General features: G+C 34.9%; 1 protein-coding gene across 1 annotated transcript in view; it reads right to left on the bottom strand.

Annotated features, from left to right (window-relative positions):
- LOC149835643 (synaptotagmin-2-like) overlaps positions 1–18,691 on the bottom strand; it is a 63,614-nt gene that overhangs the window by 6,451 nt on the left and 38,472 nt on the right. Inside the window, exons 7-8 of the mRNA XM_090008652.1 lie at positions 3,660–4,110; positions 2,874–3,019 (exon numbers count right to left, since the gene is read on the bottom strand). Of these exons, the coding sequence (XP_089864778.1) occupies positions 2,931–3,019; positions 3,660–4,110 (540 nt within the window). The 3' untranslated portion in view covers positions 2,874–2,930. The remainder of the gene's footprint in view (positions 1–2,873; positions 3,020–3,659; positions 4,111–18,691) is intronic.

Here is an 18,691-nt window from a genome sequence, read left to right as displayed (position 1 = left end):
CTGGGCTTTCTTCAAGATTCACGACTGATAAATCCACTCTGCTGACATTGATGGACTCACGTTGGGATTTGCTCACACAGATTCACGGCTGATGAATCTGGGCTTTCTTCACACAGATTCACGGCTCACGCAGATCCACGCTGGGCTTTCTTCACGCAGACTCACGCAGATTCACGCAGATCCACGCCTGGCTTTGATACCATGAAAGAAGGAACCCCTAATCGACAGTGAGAGAAGAGAAGAGAGGGAGAGAGAGATTCCAGATGAAGGAGGGTTCAGTCGATCGTGACTGCCCTCTCATTCTATTTAAAATAAAGTGTAAACATTAGGGTACGAAAATACCCTTTTTACAAAATGTTAATTTACAATACATGAACTGGATCTGGACCCGATCCATTACATAAATGGATCGGGTCAGACATACACAATGAAGTTAATAATGCCTTCTTTTCAATATCGCCCAAAACCCAGTTTAACTAGGTTTTGGTCAAAACCTGGGTAAGTAAAAAAAATCACCCTCCCCCCAGGTTGAAAACCTGGTTTATCGGGCGAGGGTTCTCCTACCCCTCTTCCCCAGCCACACTTGAGTCCGGCCATTGTCTAGCCGGTCAGGAAATAGCCAGGATGGTGACAACCACACCGCGTGACACCATTTCTCAGCCGGTGGCTGGCCATAAAATGGCCCGGCAAAAAAATGTGTTTTGTTTTCCAGTTTTATGTCATCCGGCCACCCACCGACTGAAAAATGTTCGGGATGGTGTAGCGACACCATCCCAGCCATTTTCTGACCAGTGGCTGGCCGGAAAATGGTCGGATGACCATTTTTTTTTTTTTAGTTTTTTGGACATTCAGGTTTTTGGCAAACCTGTCATCCAAACAGCACCTTATTATATTTGCACCATATTAGGGTTTAATATATAAATAAAAAAAGACAGATATTGGCCCCCCACCTGCGAGAACGAGAGGTCATGTGCTGCTCTCCTCTGTTTCTCAGTCGCAATACAAGATTTTCATGGTATTAGAGCTACAAGCATCCATTGATCGTACATATTTTTCTTTTCTCTTTCTCCTTCCCTTGTTTTTTCTCCTCTCTATTCTTCCCTATTTTTATTTCTCCTCCGCCTCTTCTCTTTCTTTTCTTCATTCTCCCCTCTTTTTTTTTTTGCTCTTTCTTTCTTCTTTCCTTTCTCTCGTTCTTCTCTTCTCTTCTCTTCTAACCGATTGCTTCTCTCAGCTCAGTGATATGGTACCACCAGCTGAGAACTCATCATTAGACTGTTGCATCAGCCTTACAATGGCTGGGGTCATTGCAACATCAACTCCTAGCTATTGTATATGTATGATTTGATCTATTTCTCCTTTGTTATTCTTCTCATGATTCCTATTGTTTTCCAATCATAGATGCAAATCTCGCGAGAAATCTCGCGATAATATCACAAGAAATTGCCCGAAAGTTTAAAACTGTAATTTCTCACAAGATTTTCAAAATATCGTGAGATTTATGAAAAAACATAAATACCATGATTTAAATGTGATAAGTATGTTTTAAACGTCTATTTATCATGAAAAAACCTTGTGTTTTATTTTTAAATAATTTTTATTAATATTTTCTTATAAAAAATAATTTTGAAACCTGGACATGAAACTTATGGTAGAGATTTCAACAATGTTGGCAGCATTTTTCTCCCACTCAAAAGTTTGAAAATGTTGGTGGTGTTTGTCACTGTTGTGACTTACGTTCTAGTTCTAGTTCTAGTTCTAGTTCTCAATGCCAGCTTATGCTTCCATCTAAGCTCCTTCCCAGAAAGGTACTACTTATGAAGTTAGTCACAATTAAAATGAGGTGGCTGCCCTCAACACTTCTCTAGAAAATATAGTTATTACCTCTCCCGTCGAATGATATGTGAACAGTGTATCCGCTAACCATGTGACAGCTAATTCAGCTTTGCTCTCTAACCTCGTTCCTTGTGAAAGTAGTGGTTTCATTATTAAAGGAGATGGATATATGCATCCCATTATTCATGTGAGCAGTGGCAGAGCCAGAATTCAACCTAGGGTGGGCACAGATGCTCAGTAAAAAAATATGACAATAAACTATACTATCTATACTATCAAGTACAAAAAATTGAGGAGCTACATGGTGTCATATTCATAATGATGAACCTAAGTTGAAACTAAACAATATGTTTTCAGTAATAAACAAATATCTGCACAGAATCATAATAACATGCATGTATACTCCAAAATTTAACTTTGTTTGATATAAAGATCAAAGAAAGTACCTATGAATAATACAATGTGACTAAGCTCAAACTTCAATCTTAAAATGCATTAAGCAAGACGTGACAAAGGAACACAAACATCTTATAAATAAACAGCCAATTAATCAGTTAATTCTTCAAAAAATCTATAAAGAACATCATAAATGTTTTATAAATAATTAAAACAAGTACAAGCCACTTAAAACGAAGAGGAACATAAAATATATTTAATAAATTTTATGTATTTCACCAACTTATCTTTATCATAAGTTTTTCAAATAACTTCTAAAAAAATTATATATTAATGATTATCAATAAGTAATAAGTATTTAATAAGTGAATAAGAACTAAATCAATTGAAACAAATACATGCTAATTGAAACAAAAACAAAAAACAAAATACATGCTAATTAAAAAAAACTAAATTTCTCATCTATGCTAATTGAAACAAAAAAACCTACAATTTTATTATTCTAAATTCTAACCAAATTCAAGAATTGAAAAAAAAAATACACGATACCCTAAAAGCATAAAATAGAACTCCTAAGAGTTCCAGAGATTTAAACAAATCATATAGCAACCAAAAAAAGTTGCAAGGAAAAGACTTAGTACCTTAGGCAATGAAATCACTGCATTGTTGTTCTTAGCAAAGTTCCAGCAGCTCCAGTGTCAAGGATTGAAGATGTTTGAACCATCCACACTAAGGGAAATCAAGACTGCAATAGTCGTGATTAAAGCAAGCCAAGATATTGCTGAACCTATTCAAGGTATCATAGTCACAAATCAGAGAATCATAACTTCAGGAAAATCCTGTGATAACTTTTCATGGGAATTATTAAGAAAAAACTCAGAATATTCAAAGTTCTAAAAATTAGCAAAATGTATAAGAAAATTGAAAAACTATAGGAAATATTAAAATCCTGTCAAAATTTGCTATATATTAAAGAAATGGGAAATAGGAAGAAAGAAAAAGGAAAAGAAGAAACATGAGAATGGAGTAATAACCAGAAGAAACAATAACCAGAAGAAACGAGCAAACAAGATAAAATAAATGCCATTAACTAAATATGCTAATCCGGAATTGATCAGTGAAAATAGAAGGAATTATAAAGCTTCTAGTCTTTGAGAAAGCATCTAGCAAACAATAAAAGCCACATGACCAAAAATCAGCACTACACTGCCTAGCAATAAGGGTTATGTGCAGAATCTATAAGCAAAAAGCATGCACGCATGCAAGAGAGAGAGAGAAGCAATCTTTTACATGGGTGGAAAACTACTGGATTTGAGTTTTCTAGTGCCGTGTATACAATCAAACTTCAAGACATAAAATCAAAACGTTTTTTAAACATATGAAAGAAATATGACAGATAAGAGAAACACCATAAGCTAAAATAATACCTCCAGAATCTTCGGTGCTGCTTTCGAGGTCAGTAACAGCAATTGTGGGGCTAAGACTGGATGATCTTTCCATGTTTGAATCTGGTTCAATAGCTTCCTGGGATGATCTCATGTTTCTAGCTTCAGATGCCACTATTCCCTGAAATTCTTCACTCACGATCAAAGCAGATAAAACATTCATAAAAGATTCTTTTTCTGTTCCATCAGATGAATTTCTTTCTCTTGGTTCATAGAAGCCTTCAGCTTCTTCATAATCCAAATTTTCATCATCAGACATGTCACTATCTAATTGTTCAATTGTGCCATCATCTTCTTCATCCTCTACATATGCCTTATATGTCAGACGAAGTAATATTTCTCCTGATGATCCTTTATTCAAAATTCCCCAACTACCCCTCAAGGTGATAATTCTATCTGTAGGGACAGTGTCTTCAAGAGAGATGAGCTCAACCTGAAAAGATGTCACTCTACAATTAGTGTGCATAAGCTGTAGATAACTAAAACAGGCCATCCAACCATTAAAAACAATAAAATATGAACAGATTATCAAATTTTCAATCTATGTAACCTTTTTATCTAAAGCATGTGTGGTACAATAGGCCTCCAAGCTATGTCACATGGGTACGGGTATGGGTGCGGGTACGGAAGATACGACACACCAATTTCAAAAGATGTGGGTACGGGGACACGGCTATATATATAATATAAGATATTTCACATAAATACAAAATTCAAAGAATCAAATTCCAAAAACAATAATAAATTAATTAAACATTTAACAACCAACTAAACTAGTAACAGCTAACAAGATTAGTTTATTCAAAATTCAATAACAAGAACTGAGAAGCAACAAGCTACAACTACCAAATTAACAATTTAAGAAATAAGTTATAACATAATTTCATATATATATTGACTATACTAAATTCAGATAATACCTAACAAATTAACAAGTTAACAAACAGAAATATAGAAAAGCATTCATATAACATAGTAGCAGTAAGACATCAAGAGAGAGAGGGAGGAACGAGAGAGAAGGGGGGCTTAAACCAGAGGGGTAGGGGAGAACGAGAGAGAGAGAGAGAGAGAGGGATGGTAAATGATGGGGGAAGGGGTTATCATGGTGAGAGGGGACCAAAATGGTCCAGCCCTTTGACCCTGGTAAACACCAAAACAAAAAAACAGTGTTTGGGCCGGGTCGGGATTGGACCCGACCCGGCGCATACCCATACTTGTGTTCTACCATGCCGACACAGGTACAGCAGGTGCTCTAGAGTGTTGGTGTGACAGCCTCCAAGCATATCCAATGACAATGGAGAGTAAGGATTTCTTTTGGCATAAAACATCATATTTAACTTCCATATTTATACAACAGGCACAAGCTAGCCATGTTTCAGTGAGTAGGCACTAGCTTCCACATCCCATAATGGGAATTATAAACAAAAAAAAGTTAACATATAGTTGATTCACAGATAAGCATCCAAATTTATTTAGTAAGAGCAGATGCAGTCAACATGTAGACAAAAGAAAGACTGGCTGCATATTGACAGGTTGATCACAAAAAGGACATGGCAAAAGAAAAGGCAAATATGCATTGTAATGACATTGACACAAGTTAGCACAAAGAAGATGGAAATAGCCATTCACAACTTCTCACAGATGTCTGTAAAATTGGCCATGAGATAGTTTCAGGCATCTTGAAGCAGAATATTTCTATTAACATATGCATGCTTCTCCCAAGAGTCAACCGCAATAAATAACCTTCCTATAAAATTATGCATGAGAATAGTTATGAATTAATAACCTCAAGAACATTTTTGTTTTCATAAAAAGTCTGTTCCTATAGTGAATATCATGAAAGAAGCAAGGGCATAATTACCAAAGGTCTATCCTTTGTAAACAGATTTTGTAAGAGATGGAAGAATTGTAAGATGTCCTTTAGGTCTGACATGGCACAGTTATTAATAACCATAATTTGTAGAAAATATTAATATCTAATGGTAATAAGAGGGTGGTAGTGAGGGTGATGGTGATGCGTTGAAGACAAGAACCAAAATGATGGTGGTAGTGATGATAAAAATTAGCAAGGAGAGTCTCCCGTAGCATCTGGCTTTGTACACTAACTTGGATTTAGGAACATCTAATTATTACATTGAGCATGAAGGGATCATTTTACAAACTAGATTGCTATAGTGAACAATATTTAGTGAATGAATCTTCCTTCCTCCTTTCTTCTTAACCTATGGTTGAAAATTAGCATGCTTTTATTAAATGAAAAACATATCTCCCTTGGGGTTTTGTTGGAAAAGAATTTCAGGAGTATTTTCTACTTTTAAAGGCTCAACAGATGATGCAATGCATAAGTCAGGAAAAAGGTTGATAGCCCGACCATTAGGATATACCTTTTTCCTTCTTTTAAAGAAGCCAGTTACTAGTAGGGGTGGCAATCGGGTCGGGTTGGCGGGTCAGCATACCTCAACACGAACCCGACCCGTTTATTAAACGGGTCGGCTGTGGCAAACACGAACCCGACCCATTTATTAAACGGGTAACCCGACATGACACGGTTAACCCGTTTAATAAACGGGTCGGGTCGGGTAAACAGGCTGGCGGGTTAGCGGGTGGGTTGGCAGGTCGGGTTCGAGTAAACGGGTTGACCCGCCCGCCTAACCCGTTTATGAAACGGGCCAGCCGGGTTGGCATACCCCTAACACGAACCCGACCCGTTTAATAAACGGGTTAGGTGGGTCGACCCGTTTACGACACGAACCTGTTTAAGACAAACCCGAACCCGGCTAAGAAGCGGGTTGGCGGGTCAGGTCAGATTTTGCCACCCCTAGTTACTAGCAAACTCCTACTACTTCTCAAGTACTAGATGCATGGTGAGCTGAATCGGGGGACATGTAATGCACATTGGGACATAAAAATTATCCAAATTATGATTTTGAAGTCAACTTTGGCAAGGAAGAAGAGTTCAACAAAGCACTCAAGGCTTCAAATGCAGAATAATTAGTCAAGAGATCATAAGGAGCTGTCAGCATTGGCTAGTTTAAATCTAAAGCAAGATGATTGAAGAACCTAACTTCTCCATTCTTTCTCCTCTTTGATCATTATTTATCAGTGAAATGTTTTAGCAATCAAGGTCTTCAAACCAGAAGAGTACAAGCAAGCAAAAAAGCTGTCACTTGTACCAGCATGATCAATGATATAAATGTCAAGTTGTATTGGTATGAGTATGTATATAGGTCGTATATATATATATATATATATATATATATATATATATATATATATATATATATATATATGTATGTATGTATTGTACACACACACACACACACACACACACATATATATATATATATAACTGTTTCTGTATTTGTAATAGGTAATGCCCATTAAGGGCATTTTAGTAATTTACTATGTGTAATAGGTGGGGCCCAATAGGGGAACCTTTTTCCTTTTTTTTAGTTTTAGTATTTTGTAATATAGCTGTTGGGTTAGTCAAACGGCTAGTTGACTAGCCCATTCAAAGTGGATCTTGGCCTATTTAAAGGGAACTGCTCCCTTGTGTTTACTATGCTTCTCTCTAGCATAGTTAGTTAATAAAATAACTATTTTTTAAGTGTTGTACTCTCTTGTGCTTGCCCATTAGTGGCTATTGTGTATTTTGTGCTTTTGTATTTGCCATTGAGTGGCTTGTGTTAGAAATCATGGATTCCTCCTGTCATACACAAGACTCAGCACAGGTGGAAGGGAAAACACGTGAGGGCTGCAGAATCCTCAATCAGAGGCTGCGGTATTGGGCTTCCCATTAAATACACATTGTTACAATTACTAGGGTACAAAAATACCCATCATACAACAAAGGTAATTTACAATATGCCATTAATGCTATTAATGAACATGTGCTGAAATCTGTAATTAGATAAACACGAATTGGGTTTGGATAAGATCCAAACCCAGTTCGTGAATGATGACTTCTTTTCAGCTTGTGCTTGAGCATTTTGTTTTTTATTCTTGTATGCCCTTAGTGGCTTTGTTATTGTATTCTTTCTTATTTCATTACATGGTATCAGAGTCATAGGCTCTTGGGATTCTCCAAAGCTCGTGGTTGTGGTAAAGAAGTGGTCTTCTTCAAGTGTTGGCTCTACTCTTCAAATATGACCAAAAGGGAACCCATGATAGTGATAACTTCAAGCTTAACGATTCAAATCAATGATGTAAGTAATATATTGTAGCGTACGATATGATACGGTATGATACATATATCGTTACAATGGGAAATAACGATATGATACATACGACTTTGTATCGTATCTGTATCATATGTATCGTATGATACAGTATTGTATCGTATGATACAGTATTGTATCGTATAGTACCGTATCATATGGTACAAGGTGTATTATACGATACACTTTCGGTGCACTTTAAAAAGGATTGAATCATGATTTTTTTTGCTGACTCTTTCATTTGTGTAGAGGCCATTAGAGCGGTATCCACGCACCTTAGGAGTCGTGAGAGCGATTTGTGAACCGATCCGTGCGCAAGGGAGAGGGCTTTTGCAGTTTGCCATAGTAAGAGTGCATTTCACCATTTTTCCACTCAAGTGGGTTAAGGTAAAAAATCCCTATTATTTGCTTCTTTTTGGGGGGGAATATGGCATCAAATGATCTGGCATGGCAAACTGATTGAAAATCGAGTGCAACTGTTGTCATACTATTTTTTCGAGTGGTATCTCTCGGTTAAAGCATCATTTAGATGGGACATATCACAATGTTGTGGCCTACACGTTAAAGAAATTGTTGGATGCCGTAAAATAGCAATGTCATCAATTACTCACTGGTCTGAAAAAAAAAAGATATGAGTGAGCCAGAAATGGGGTGTGTGCAGCCCTAGGAGGACGAAGATGAGCTCCTTAATTTTGATCTAACAGTCCTTAGCGTAGCATCAAAAGTAGAAAGTTTTTCAACAAAGGAGAAAGGTGTGGCTAGTGCTAGTAGTAGTGTCACGAGCACAAAAAGAAGAGGAGGAGGAGGGAGTTCTTCTAGAGGAGGTAGAGTTAGAAGCTCTATTAGGAGCACTTTCCCTCCTATGACTGCCTCTGGGGCGCAACCCAGTATTTGTAATGCTATGATTCCTCAACATTTAGTTGATCAACCGAATGACGCAGTTGGGAGATGGTTCTATGATGTCTGCATTCCTTTCAATACGGCAAATTTTTTTCATTTTCAAGTCATCGCAGATGCCATAACTAGTATCAGACTTGAATATAAAATGCCTTCATATCATGATTTGAGAGAAAAGGTTTTAGATACTAATGTAAATGAAGTAAAGGCATATTGTGATGAGATGAGTAAATGAAGTAAAGGCATATTGTGATGAGATGAGGCAGTTATGGAGAGAAAGAAACTGAGTGTAGCATCATGGCAAATGGGTGGACAGACAAAAAGTCAATGACCTTAATAAATTTTCTTGTCTATTACCCCAAAGAAAATATGTTTTTGAAGTCAATTGATTTGTCTGATATGCCCAAGACAACATATATATTGCTCAAGGTATTTGATCAGGTTGTGGAAGAGGTTCAACTCCAAAATATTATTTAATTCATTATTGATAATACAGCAAATTATAGGGCAGCAGGTAAAAAATTGACAAAAATTTATTTGCCCAGACCATCTATGTAAGACAACTCATAGTAAGTTATAATTGTATCCATAGCATGTATTTGTTACATGTGAAACCCTGTTTTTTTTCTAGGTTCTCATATATACAACAAGCTTATTTGATTCCCTTTTTGAGCAAAAATATCAATTCAGTTATTACATACTTACATAACCCTTGCAGGGTCATCGGAAGGGCCATGAACCATTATTTATTGAAACCCTATTTTTTGTCTAGGTTCTCATATATACAACAAGCTTATTTGATTCCCTTTTTGAGCAAAAATATCAATTCAGTTATTACATACTTACATAACCCTTGCAGGGTCATTGGAAGGGCCATGAACCATTATTTATTGTTCTCCTCTGATACCATAATTGTAACGCCCAAAAATATTTATTCAAAAACATATAATTTTCTTTTTTAAATCACTGTGAAATTACTTAATACTAATCGGAGTGAATATTTTGGACGAGTTACGAACGTTTGAGGCAGACTTTCATTCATAAGGAAATGAAACATCATTCTAAATAATTATTACAACCTATGAATAATCATCAAATCTTAAAATTGGTAAATGAGCAAATTAAAATCAGAGTTCAAACAGGACATCTTCAAGAAAATATGGTTTCATGGCACCACCTGAGTGATGCCCGTAATCACTCTAGAGACAATTATTCACTTCTTAAAAAATGGTAATATTGAGGGGGGGGGGGGGGGCAGACTACTCTCAGTCTCAGTAGGAAACACAACATCAATATTAATGTGCACAGTGTCACGTGAACAAATATATGTGCAAAACATTTGAATATTTCTAGGGAAAGACTAAGGTTTATTCAGATCATATGTATTTCATTATTGTTGTTATCATATTGCATAGCATAAAAGAACAGTTCTGAATAATTGGCACATTAAAATTGAATCATAGCCTTAATCAAAATAACCACGACATTAAACAAAACATGTATCTCAAACTATAAAAAAAGTTTAAGTTTCTCTTTTTAACTCGCTCTGTGGGTATGCATAGGCTTAGACATCGTAGTGGGCTGAGACCACACAGGGATTTATTATTAATATCCTGTGTGACTAGCCATACGGGTACCCAAAGGGGATGGTCTGTGACCGAGAAAATACTCTCCAATGGCATAAACTAGAAATATGATGTATCCCGAAAATTTTTGCATAAGACATGGATCTACCACCTAGACACCCACAATCCCACGAAGGGGATACACTTAAAGAAGGCTCAAATATTAAAAAATAATATTTTATTGTTCACTTGAAATATACAAGCATTACAAGAATGAGGAGATTCATCCCCTTTATATACACACAAAGAGCCTTAAAAGAGTCATTGGAACTAGTCCAACGGCTCTATTTGTAGTTGTTATACTAGCTCCAACGGCTAGTCAAAGCTAGTCAACACTGTGTTGACCAATCAAAAAGAAAGAAAAAATACAGAAAAATAAAATTATATTTACAGAAATAAATATATATATAATACATATATATGTATACAATATGTATACATACATGGGTATGTATACATATAGATACACATATATGTATATGTAGAATATAAACATATATATACAATTTAACAGTCTCATGTTCATTCACTCCTTTTATGAACTCTCAACCTATAATAAAGCTAAAGTTAGTTCTAATTAGGTAGATGTCATGAACCTAGAATTAGGAGCCCTGAAAAAGGCAAAAACTTCGAAAATTCAATATTTATCTATAGAGAAAAAAAACTATAGGGTGTAGATGGGTTTATAAAGTTAAAACTAAGAGGGATAGATCTTTAGAAAGATATAAGGCTAGGTTAGTGGTCAAAGGGTATTCTCAAGAATATGGAATTGACTACGAGAAAACCTTTGCATCCACAGCTCGCATGACAAGTGTAAAGACTTTTATTGCCTTAGCATTCTTTAGGAAAGGACTTGTCCACTAACTAGATGTTAAGAACGCATTTTTGAATGGCAACCTAAATGAGGAAGTATACATGGATCCTCCTTCCGTTCTTGGGATCGAGAGAGGAAAAGTTTTCGTTTGAAGAAAGCTTTATATGGGCTTAAGCAAGCTCCTAAATTTAGCACAGTTATGTTAAATTTGGGTTATAGATCTTGTTATATTGACATTGTTCTTTTTGTCAAAGATATAGGTTCTAACATTGTTATTGTTCTATTATACATGGATGACATGATTATTACATGGGGTTTATAAAATAAAATAATTCTTAAAAATATTGTAATGTCTTATCTTTGGTTTTCGTAGATATTTTTTAGTTATAGAATTGGCATATTCTCCCAGAGGATATATTGTTTTGAGGATAGTCACGTATAGCATAAATACAACTATTGAAATTATTTTGGAGGTGCAAGAAGCAACAGAAGGTCTCTTTGTCATCAACAGAAGTTGAATATCATGTTATGGCTACTACAATTATGGAAATTATTTGGCTAAGTAGTCTTCTCAAAGATATGGGAGTTAACATCACTAGTCTTTCGAAGATGTGTTGCGACAAAAAAACTGTTATCTACGTAGTGAGCAACTACACCTTCCACGAACGAACCAAATATATAAAGATGGGCTGCCACTATGTTAGAGATAATAACGACCCCAAACTGACCCTCAAAAATTTTGCGAAATTTTTTTTTAAATGAATAAATTATTTTAAAATATTGTAAAAAGATAACCCAGGGATCCGGAGCACATTATTGATTTTATATCCACAACCCAACATACATTCCAAAGTCCAAACATAAAACAATAAACTGCTAAAATGATCAAAATTCAGTCCACTAAATAATAAACCATCGCTCCCTCCAGCAAGTCAATCTCGCCATCACTCAGCCTCAGTACTTCAAAAAGGTTATTAAAAACGGGTAAGAACTAAAGTACTTGTACACGAATCTATCAAAATTCAATAGTAAAGAAGATAGCATAAATTAAATCAAACATAAGTTTAAGAGGTCATTAACATTCAATTCACACTTAAAACAATATTGTAATATAAACAAGTTTAATTTAAGGCAACCAAAAACTACATGCTTTATAACATTTAAGGATGCATGAATCAATGCAACTTTCATGAATGACTTTTCAATTTAATTATTCAGTATTGCTTTTAAATGCATGTCTCTACTTAATGCAACACACTTAAGTTTCATCTTGTACAAAACCGTAGACACTAAAAATGAGCCAAAATCCCAAGGTCCAAGGCAGTCCTCAGTGGTATCTTATCACACAGTTTATATTTCATTAACTAGATCTCACACAAGTCCCTCGACTAACGTCGGGAATCATCACCCTAAATCGGCACATTAAGAATCATCACCTAATATTAGGACGACAAGGGTATCATCACCTTTCAACATCACTTTTCTTAGTATACCAATAATTGCAACTGAGTCAAACAACAAGACCCCCACGCAAAGTAGTGGAAGTTCCCTACAACCGTGGTTGTGAACGTGAACCACTCCATCAGATTCTTCAAGAAAGCAATGCACTGAGCGTTCAATATCCTCAAGATCTCCATGACCGCCATGCAAGGACCTTACCATTTTCAGAGGCCACCAAGGAAGAACAACTATTACACTGTTTGGTCTTTTATACCATTCTTAATTAATTAAAGGTTCTTCACAAAAGAACAATTATGCAAATCAATATGCATCATCTAATTGGGGTCATTGCTCTGTTAATTTCAACAGTGTAATATATATGCTACAATTAACTCGGAAACATAATAAAACAATATTGTAATGCATTCAAGACTTTTCATTTCAAGAACAGCACACAAGTATCTGGCCTTCAAAGGCCCGCAAGTGGTTCAACCAACACCACTACTCAATTTAATATATTTAAATAACATTGCAAAAATTTAAGTGAACAACAATCACACGTAATGGTGCTTTCACCTAAGACATAACATTTAAGCATATTCATGGCTAAAATTGCATGCACATCGTAACCAAAATCAAATGCATAATGCCACCAGAAAATTCAATCAATAACTTGACTAAAAGACCAAACTTTATAATCGAGCAAAGTCAGCTTTATACTTCAGTTAAATTCATATTAAACTAATTGACAGAAACAAATCAGATTTAACAATTTCAATGAGACTCAAATTTAATCGACTATATAAAATCATATTCTAACCAAATTCCCAAAAAACAGATTTTGAACACATAATTTGAAGCTTAGGTGATTAAATTTGAGCAAAAACAGTTTTGGATTTGTCATAAAATAAGGGTTTTATTTCTTCATGAATTCCAGATTTCAATGCACACTAATAGGTTCAGATTCACATGTTAAACTTCAAGTCAAATCAAATTTACATGAAACTCAGGTTCTTTTTTCTTCAAACTGCAGATTTAATTCGTTTAGACAAACTTAGATTTACTTAAAATCCACAAATCAGCTTTTACAACTTAAGTTTCAAATCAGACTTACTAAAAAATCTGGTTTGTTAAATTCTAACAAGATTCTAGATTTAGTGTGTCAAAAAAAAATATTCTCATATTAATGAATTCAAAGCCTAATTTAAATACAATATAAGCATGCTTTAAAACAAGGTACGAACAAGGATCTAAAGCTTGACAAATATGATGAAAGACCCATGTTCGAATGTTGATCCATCAACCTAGCATAAACACATGCATGCATGAAGAGCAAAACAAGAACTATATAGGCATCTTTAATAAAGATTTATACGTGTTAAAGGTGTTAAAATGTATCATTCAATCTTTGTAATCTTATATATATTTTATATATATAAAGGATGATACATATACATATATGGTATATATGCATATGTATCTTCCTAATTATATATATAAAATATATATTTCTCTATTATTAGGCATAAGGGTAGTTTAGTCATTTCCCCTTTTTACGCATATTCCATTTGGAATATGTTTGTAATTTTATTTTTATTTTTATTTTTTTATTTTATTCATTCTTGTGGTTTGCGCCACCTAGGGAGGCTCCCCAAAGAGTCGTTGGGGAGCCCCCAATGGTCACAAATGTGACCGTTGGGGGCTCCCAACGACTCCTTTGGGAGCCCCCTATGTGGCTCCTCTCTTGTTATAAATAGGGGTCTCCCCCTTGTAATTTATTCACTCCTTTGGAGGAGCCTTTGCTTCATGTAATGGGTGTTACACCCTTCCTCTTTTCAATAATATCAACTTATGCCTTATAGGCATTTTTGCCCCTTTGTGGGTTTATGTGTTAGCACATTATGTGCTTGTGTTTTCCCCTTTAGTGGGTATATTCGTACTTCATGTGCATGTGTATTGGTTCATTATTGAACCTAATATATTCAAAGTCGTTTCCTTACATGGTATCAGAGCAAGGTTGGGATCGAGTTGCTCTTTGTTGCATTGGAAAGCGTGCTATTCAAGAAATTTTAAAAAAGAATGGTGAAGTTCTCATTTCTCTCTTTTACTTCTTAAAATTATTTGATATGCATTATATTTCTTTAAGTATTATGCATTATGAAGAATTATATGTTTTTTCATACGTGTTTCTCTCTTTTGCTTCTTAAAAATGTTTTGTATGCATTATATTTCTTTAAGTGTTGAGCATTATAAAGAATTAGATATGCTTTTGCATTTGTGTTCTCCATGTCATTATGAGTTTGGATTCTTAACAATTCCATTGAACTTTTTATATTCTCTTTCGTATGTCTTTTCTTGAAAAATAAGTTTTTTTAAAGAAAGTTATGTTAGAAGTAAAATGTTTGTGAGAGATGTAGCATTGCTCATATACTCTCATCATAATTATTTCATATTAAAGGTATGTGTTTACCCTCTAAAATGTCCTATATGAGGTTTTTTCATAATAACATGTGTCTTTGAAAAATGATGTTTTATTTTCCTACCTAATGAGTTCTTTTTCATACGAGCAATGTTTGATTAAGAAGGCATTTTTATAATATCGGTTGAATTAAGTTTTTAAAAATGATCTCATAAAATATGGTTATCCTCTTTTCATTCTTCAATTCAATTTCAAGAATATGTTTTATTATAAGATTTATGGTCTTCATTAATGTTGCATACTTATTACATATGTTTTAAATATTTCATGTTGTGTTTATTTAAAACATATTCATGCCATTGGTTATAATCTATTAAGTCATATAATATTATGATTTTTTGTTTATAGATTTATGCCATAACGCAATCCTAGTATTCTCTTTGGGGATTTTCTCCACTTTAATAAAGTGTTCCCTCTTCCTTTCGTATGTATCCTCATTTGAGAATTTTGTTTGTTGGATCTCTCTTTGAGAGGCCTTTTTATCCTTGTGAATCTTCTTATGAGTATATACTCTTTGAGAAGATTTCATGATTGTTATAAGCTTCTTTTTAATATTGGTTTTTTATGAGATTTTTTTAATATTACCATCTTTGTGAAAGCTTGAGAGTCTCAAGCATTTGCTCCTTTTTATATGCTATTATTATGCTTTTTGCGTATTTTGTTCAAATGTTGTGAGAGTGTCTTCGTACACTTCTTTTATAAAGTATTCATGCTTGTATGTGTATTGTCTATTCATAGACATTTTCACATGGTACTCTCTTTTCAATAAAGAGATGATATATATTGCCTTCCTTAGGGCTTGTTTTGTCCCTTAGTGGACTTGTGAGTTTGTTCCTTTTATCATTATAAGTGCTTCCGCAATTTCTTGTTACATGTTGTCCTAAATTTGCTCATTTAAGATTATTGTCATTCTACATCTTGGTATGCATATAATTGCAATTTATAGAGGCTTGATTTGATTCTTGGATTATTCCAAATCCGTCCTCACAACATGACATTGCTTAAATATTTCATGTTGTGTTTATTGAGTCTTTTGATAATGATCATGATTGAACATAATTTCGTATTTATGCAAAATTATTATAAGGCATATTGTTGTGATTAATTATGTTGGACCTTTGAATCGGCCCTCTTTGTAAAATCAATATTTGGAAAATGATTTCCCTAAGTGTTCATTGCCTTTTATGACATTTATTTTTATCCATCACAAGTTATATGATGCATCAATCCTTTTTATGGCCTTATTGTTATATTAGAGATAATTGTTGAGGTGAGTTAAGGGCACCTTGTGTTATGTCATTTTAGATTGTCCAATTACCATATTAAAGATGATTGTTGAGGTGAGTTATGGGCACCTTGGGACTCTAGAATGATTTATTATATGATCTCTAATTATGAGTGTGTCACTCATTTTCTTTTGGCCATTGATCTTATGGATGCTCTTATTTATATATAAATGTGATGGATATATGGTGTCTTGGAACCTTAAATGTTTTAAGGTATATTTAATTCAAGGGTGTTGGGGATTATTGCCCAACCTTTTATTGCTTATGAATCTTATGAGTGCATTTGCACATTTGTGATTTCGTGTTTTGTGCTTTTGTGCACAAGTGTTCCAAGTGTTCTTGGTATATGTTGTAATGAAATGGTGGTCTTCAACAAATGCACAAATAACTCACAAACAAGTGTCTATTGGAGACACTACAAGCATGACCCTTGAAAGGGTATAAAGGGAAGAACACTTAAAAAATAAATAATACTTTATTCATGAACAAAATGCTTAAGAAGCATGGTTATTTACATTGAAGGGGTTCACCCCTATATATACAAAAAAATGGGAGAGAGAGGAGAGCTCATTTTGAGCTCTCCAAAAAGAGACGTTGGATTCCAACGTCTCTTAATATAGCTGTTGGACTACAGTCCAACAGCATTTATTATTATAGCTGTTGGACTATAGTCCAACAGCATTTATTATAGCTTTATTATAGCTGTTGGACTACAGTCCAACAGCTACTTGCACAGTCAAGTTCCAACAAGAACTTGACTGGATCAAAATATCTAGTTTCTATTGAACTAGATGCTAAAAAAGAAAATAAAAAAATAGAAAAAGAAAATAATAAAAGAAAATATAATAATATTAAATAATATATATATATATATTGCAGTTTACATTTTAACACTCCCCTTCAAACTTACGGTACAATGAGCGAAAGTTTGTCTAAGAGGAAGTGAAATCTGGGAGCAGCGAGAGGCTTGGTGAAGAAGTCTGCTAATTGATATTCTGATGTAACATATGGCAGATCAATGGTTCCATGTAAGTATTCCTCTCTGACATAGTGACAGTCCATCTCAATGTGTTTAGTGCGCTCATGGAATGTCCGGTTGCTTGCAATGTAGATCGCACTTTTGTTGTCACAGCACATCTTTGAAGCTTGTGTTGCTTTAGCTCCCATATCCGCTAGCAATCGTCTGAGCCAAACAACCTCCATAGTGGTGGTTGCCATGGCTCTGTATTCAGCTTCGGTGGAGGAAAGAGAGACTTTCTGTTGCTTCTTGCATCTCCACGAAATTAAGGTTTCACCTAAGAACACACAAAAACCAGTAGTTGAGTGTCTATTATTGGGATCACCTCCCCAGTCAGCATCAGTATATGCAATTAAATTTAATGAAGATGAAGCATACAAGAAGAGTCCTCGTGAAAGAGAGGATTTTAAGTATCTAATAATACGCAAAATCGCTCCCATGTGCACGGAGGTGGGAGCATGCTGAAACTGACTGACTGTATGAACCGCATGAGTTATATCTGGCCTAGTAATGGAAAGATAAGAAAGAGCTCCAACAAGTTGTCTATAAGGAGTAGGATCATCAAGAAGTTCTCCATCATCAATTTTCATTTTAACATTGACAACTTCTGGAGTGTCTACTTTCTTATCATCTGTAATTCCAGACCTGGAAACGATATCAAGAGCAAATTTAGATTGAGATATCAAATACCCCCGAGGGGAATAAGCAACTTCAATGCCTAAAAAATATCTTAATAAACCTAAGTCAGTCATTTCAAAGTGAGTTTTAAGAAGAGATTTGATATTCGCAACTCCCTGTTTGTCGCCTCCGGTGATGATCATATCGTCCACATAGAGAAGAAGAAGAATGATGCCTGCATCAGATTTCTTAACAAACAAAGCAGTGTCAGTTAAACAAGGTTGAAAACCAATATCAAGCATAACATGACTAAATGGTCATACCAGGCTTTTGGAGCCTGTTTAAGACCATAAAGAGCTTTTTCTAGACGAAAAGCTTTACCCTTAGGGATACTAATACCAGGTGGGGCTTCCATGTATACTTCTTCAACGAGATTCCCATTCAGGAAAGCATTTTTGACATCTAATTGAAAGATAGGCCATGTTCTAATGGAGGCCAAGGCTATTAAAGTTCTAACAGTGGTCATACGGGCCACAGGAGCAAATGTTTCTTCATAATCGATGCCATACTCTTGGGCATATCCTTTTGCTACTAAACGGGCCTTATATCTTTCCAGGGTC

The sequence above is a fragment of the Nuphar pumila genome, chromosome 6 (genome assembly GCF_984573655.1).
Source record: "Nuphar pumila chromosome 6, dmNupPumi1.hap1.1, whole genome shotgun sequence".
In the NCBI taxonomy this organism is placed as follows: domain Eukaryota; kingdom Viridiplantae; phylum Streptophyta; class Magnoliopsida; order Nymphaeales; family Nymphaeaceae; genus Nuphar; species Nuphar pumila.
The sequence above is the reverse complement of the archived record's forward strand: the minus strand, read 5'-3'. Positions and strand labels throughout refer to the sequence as shown.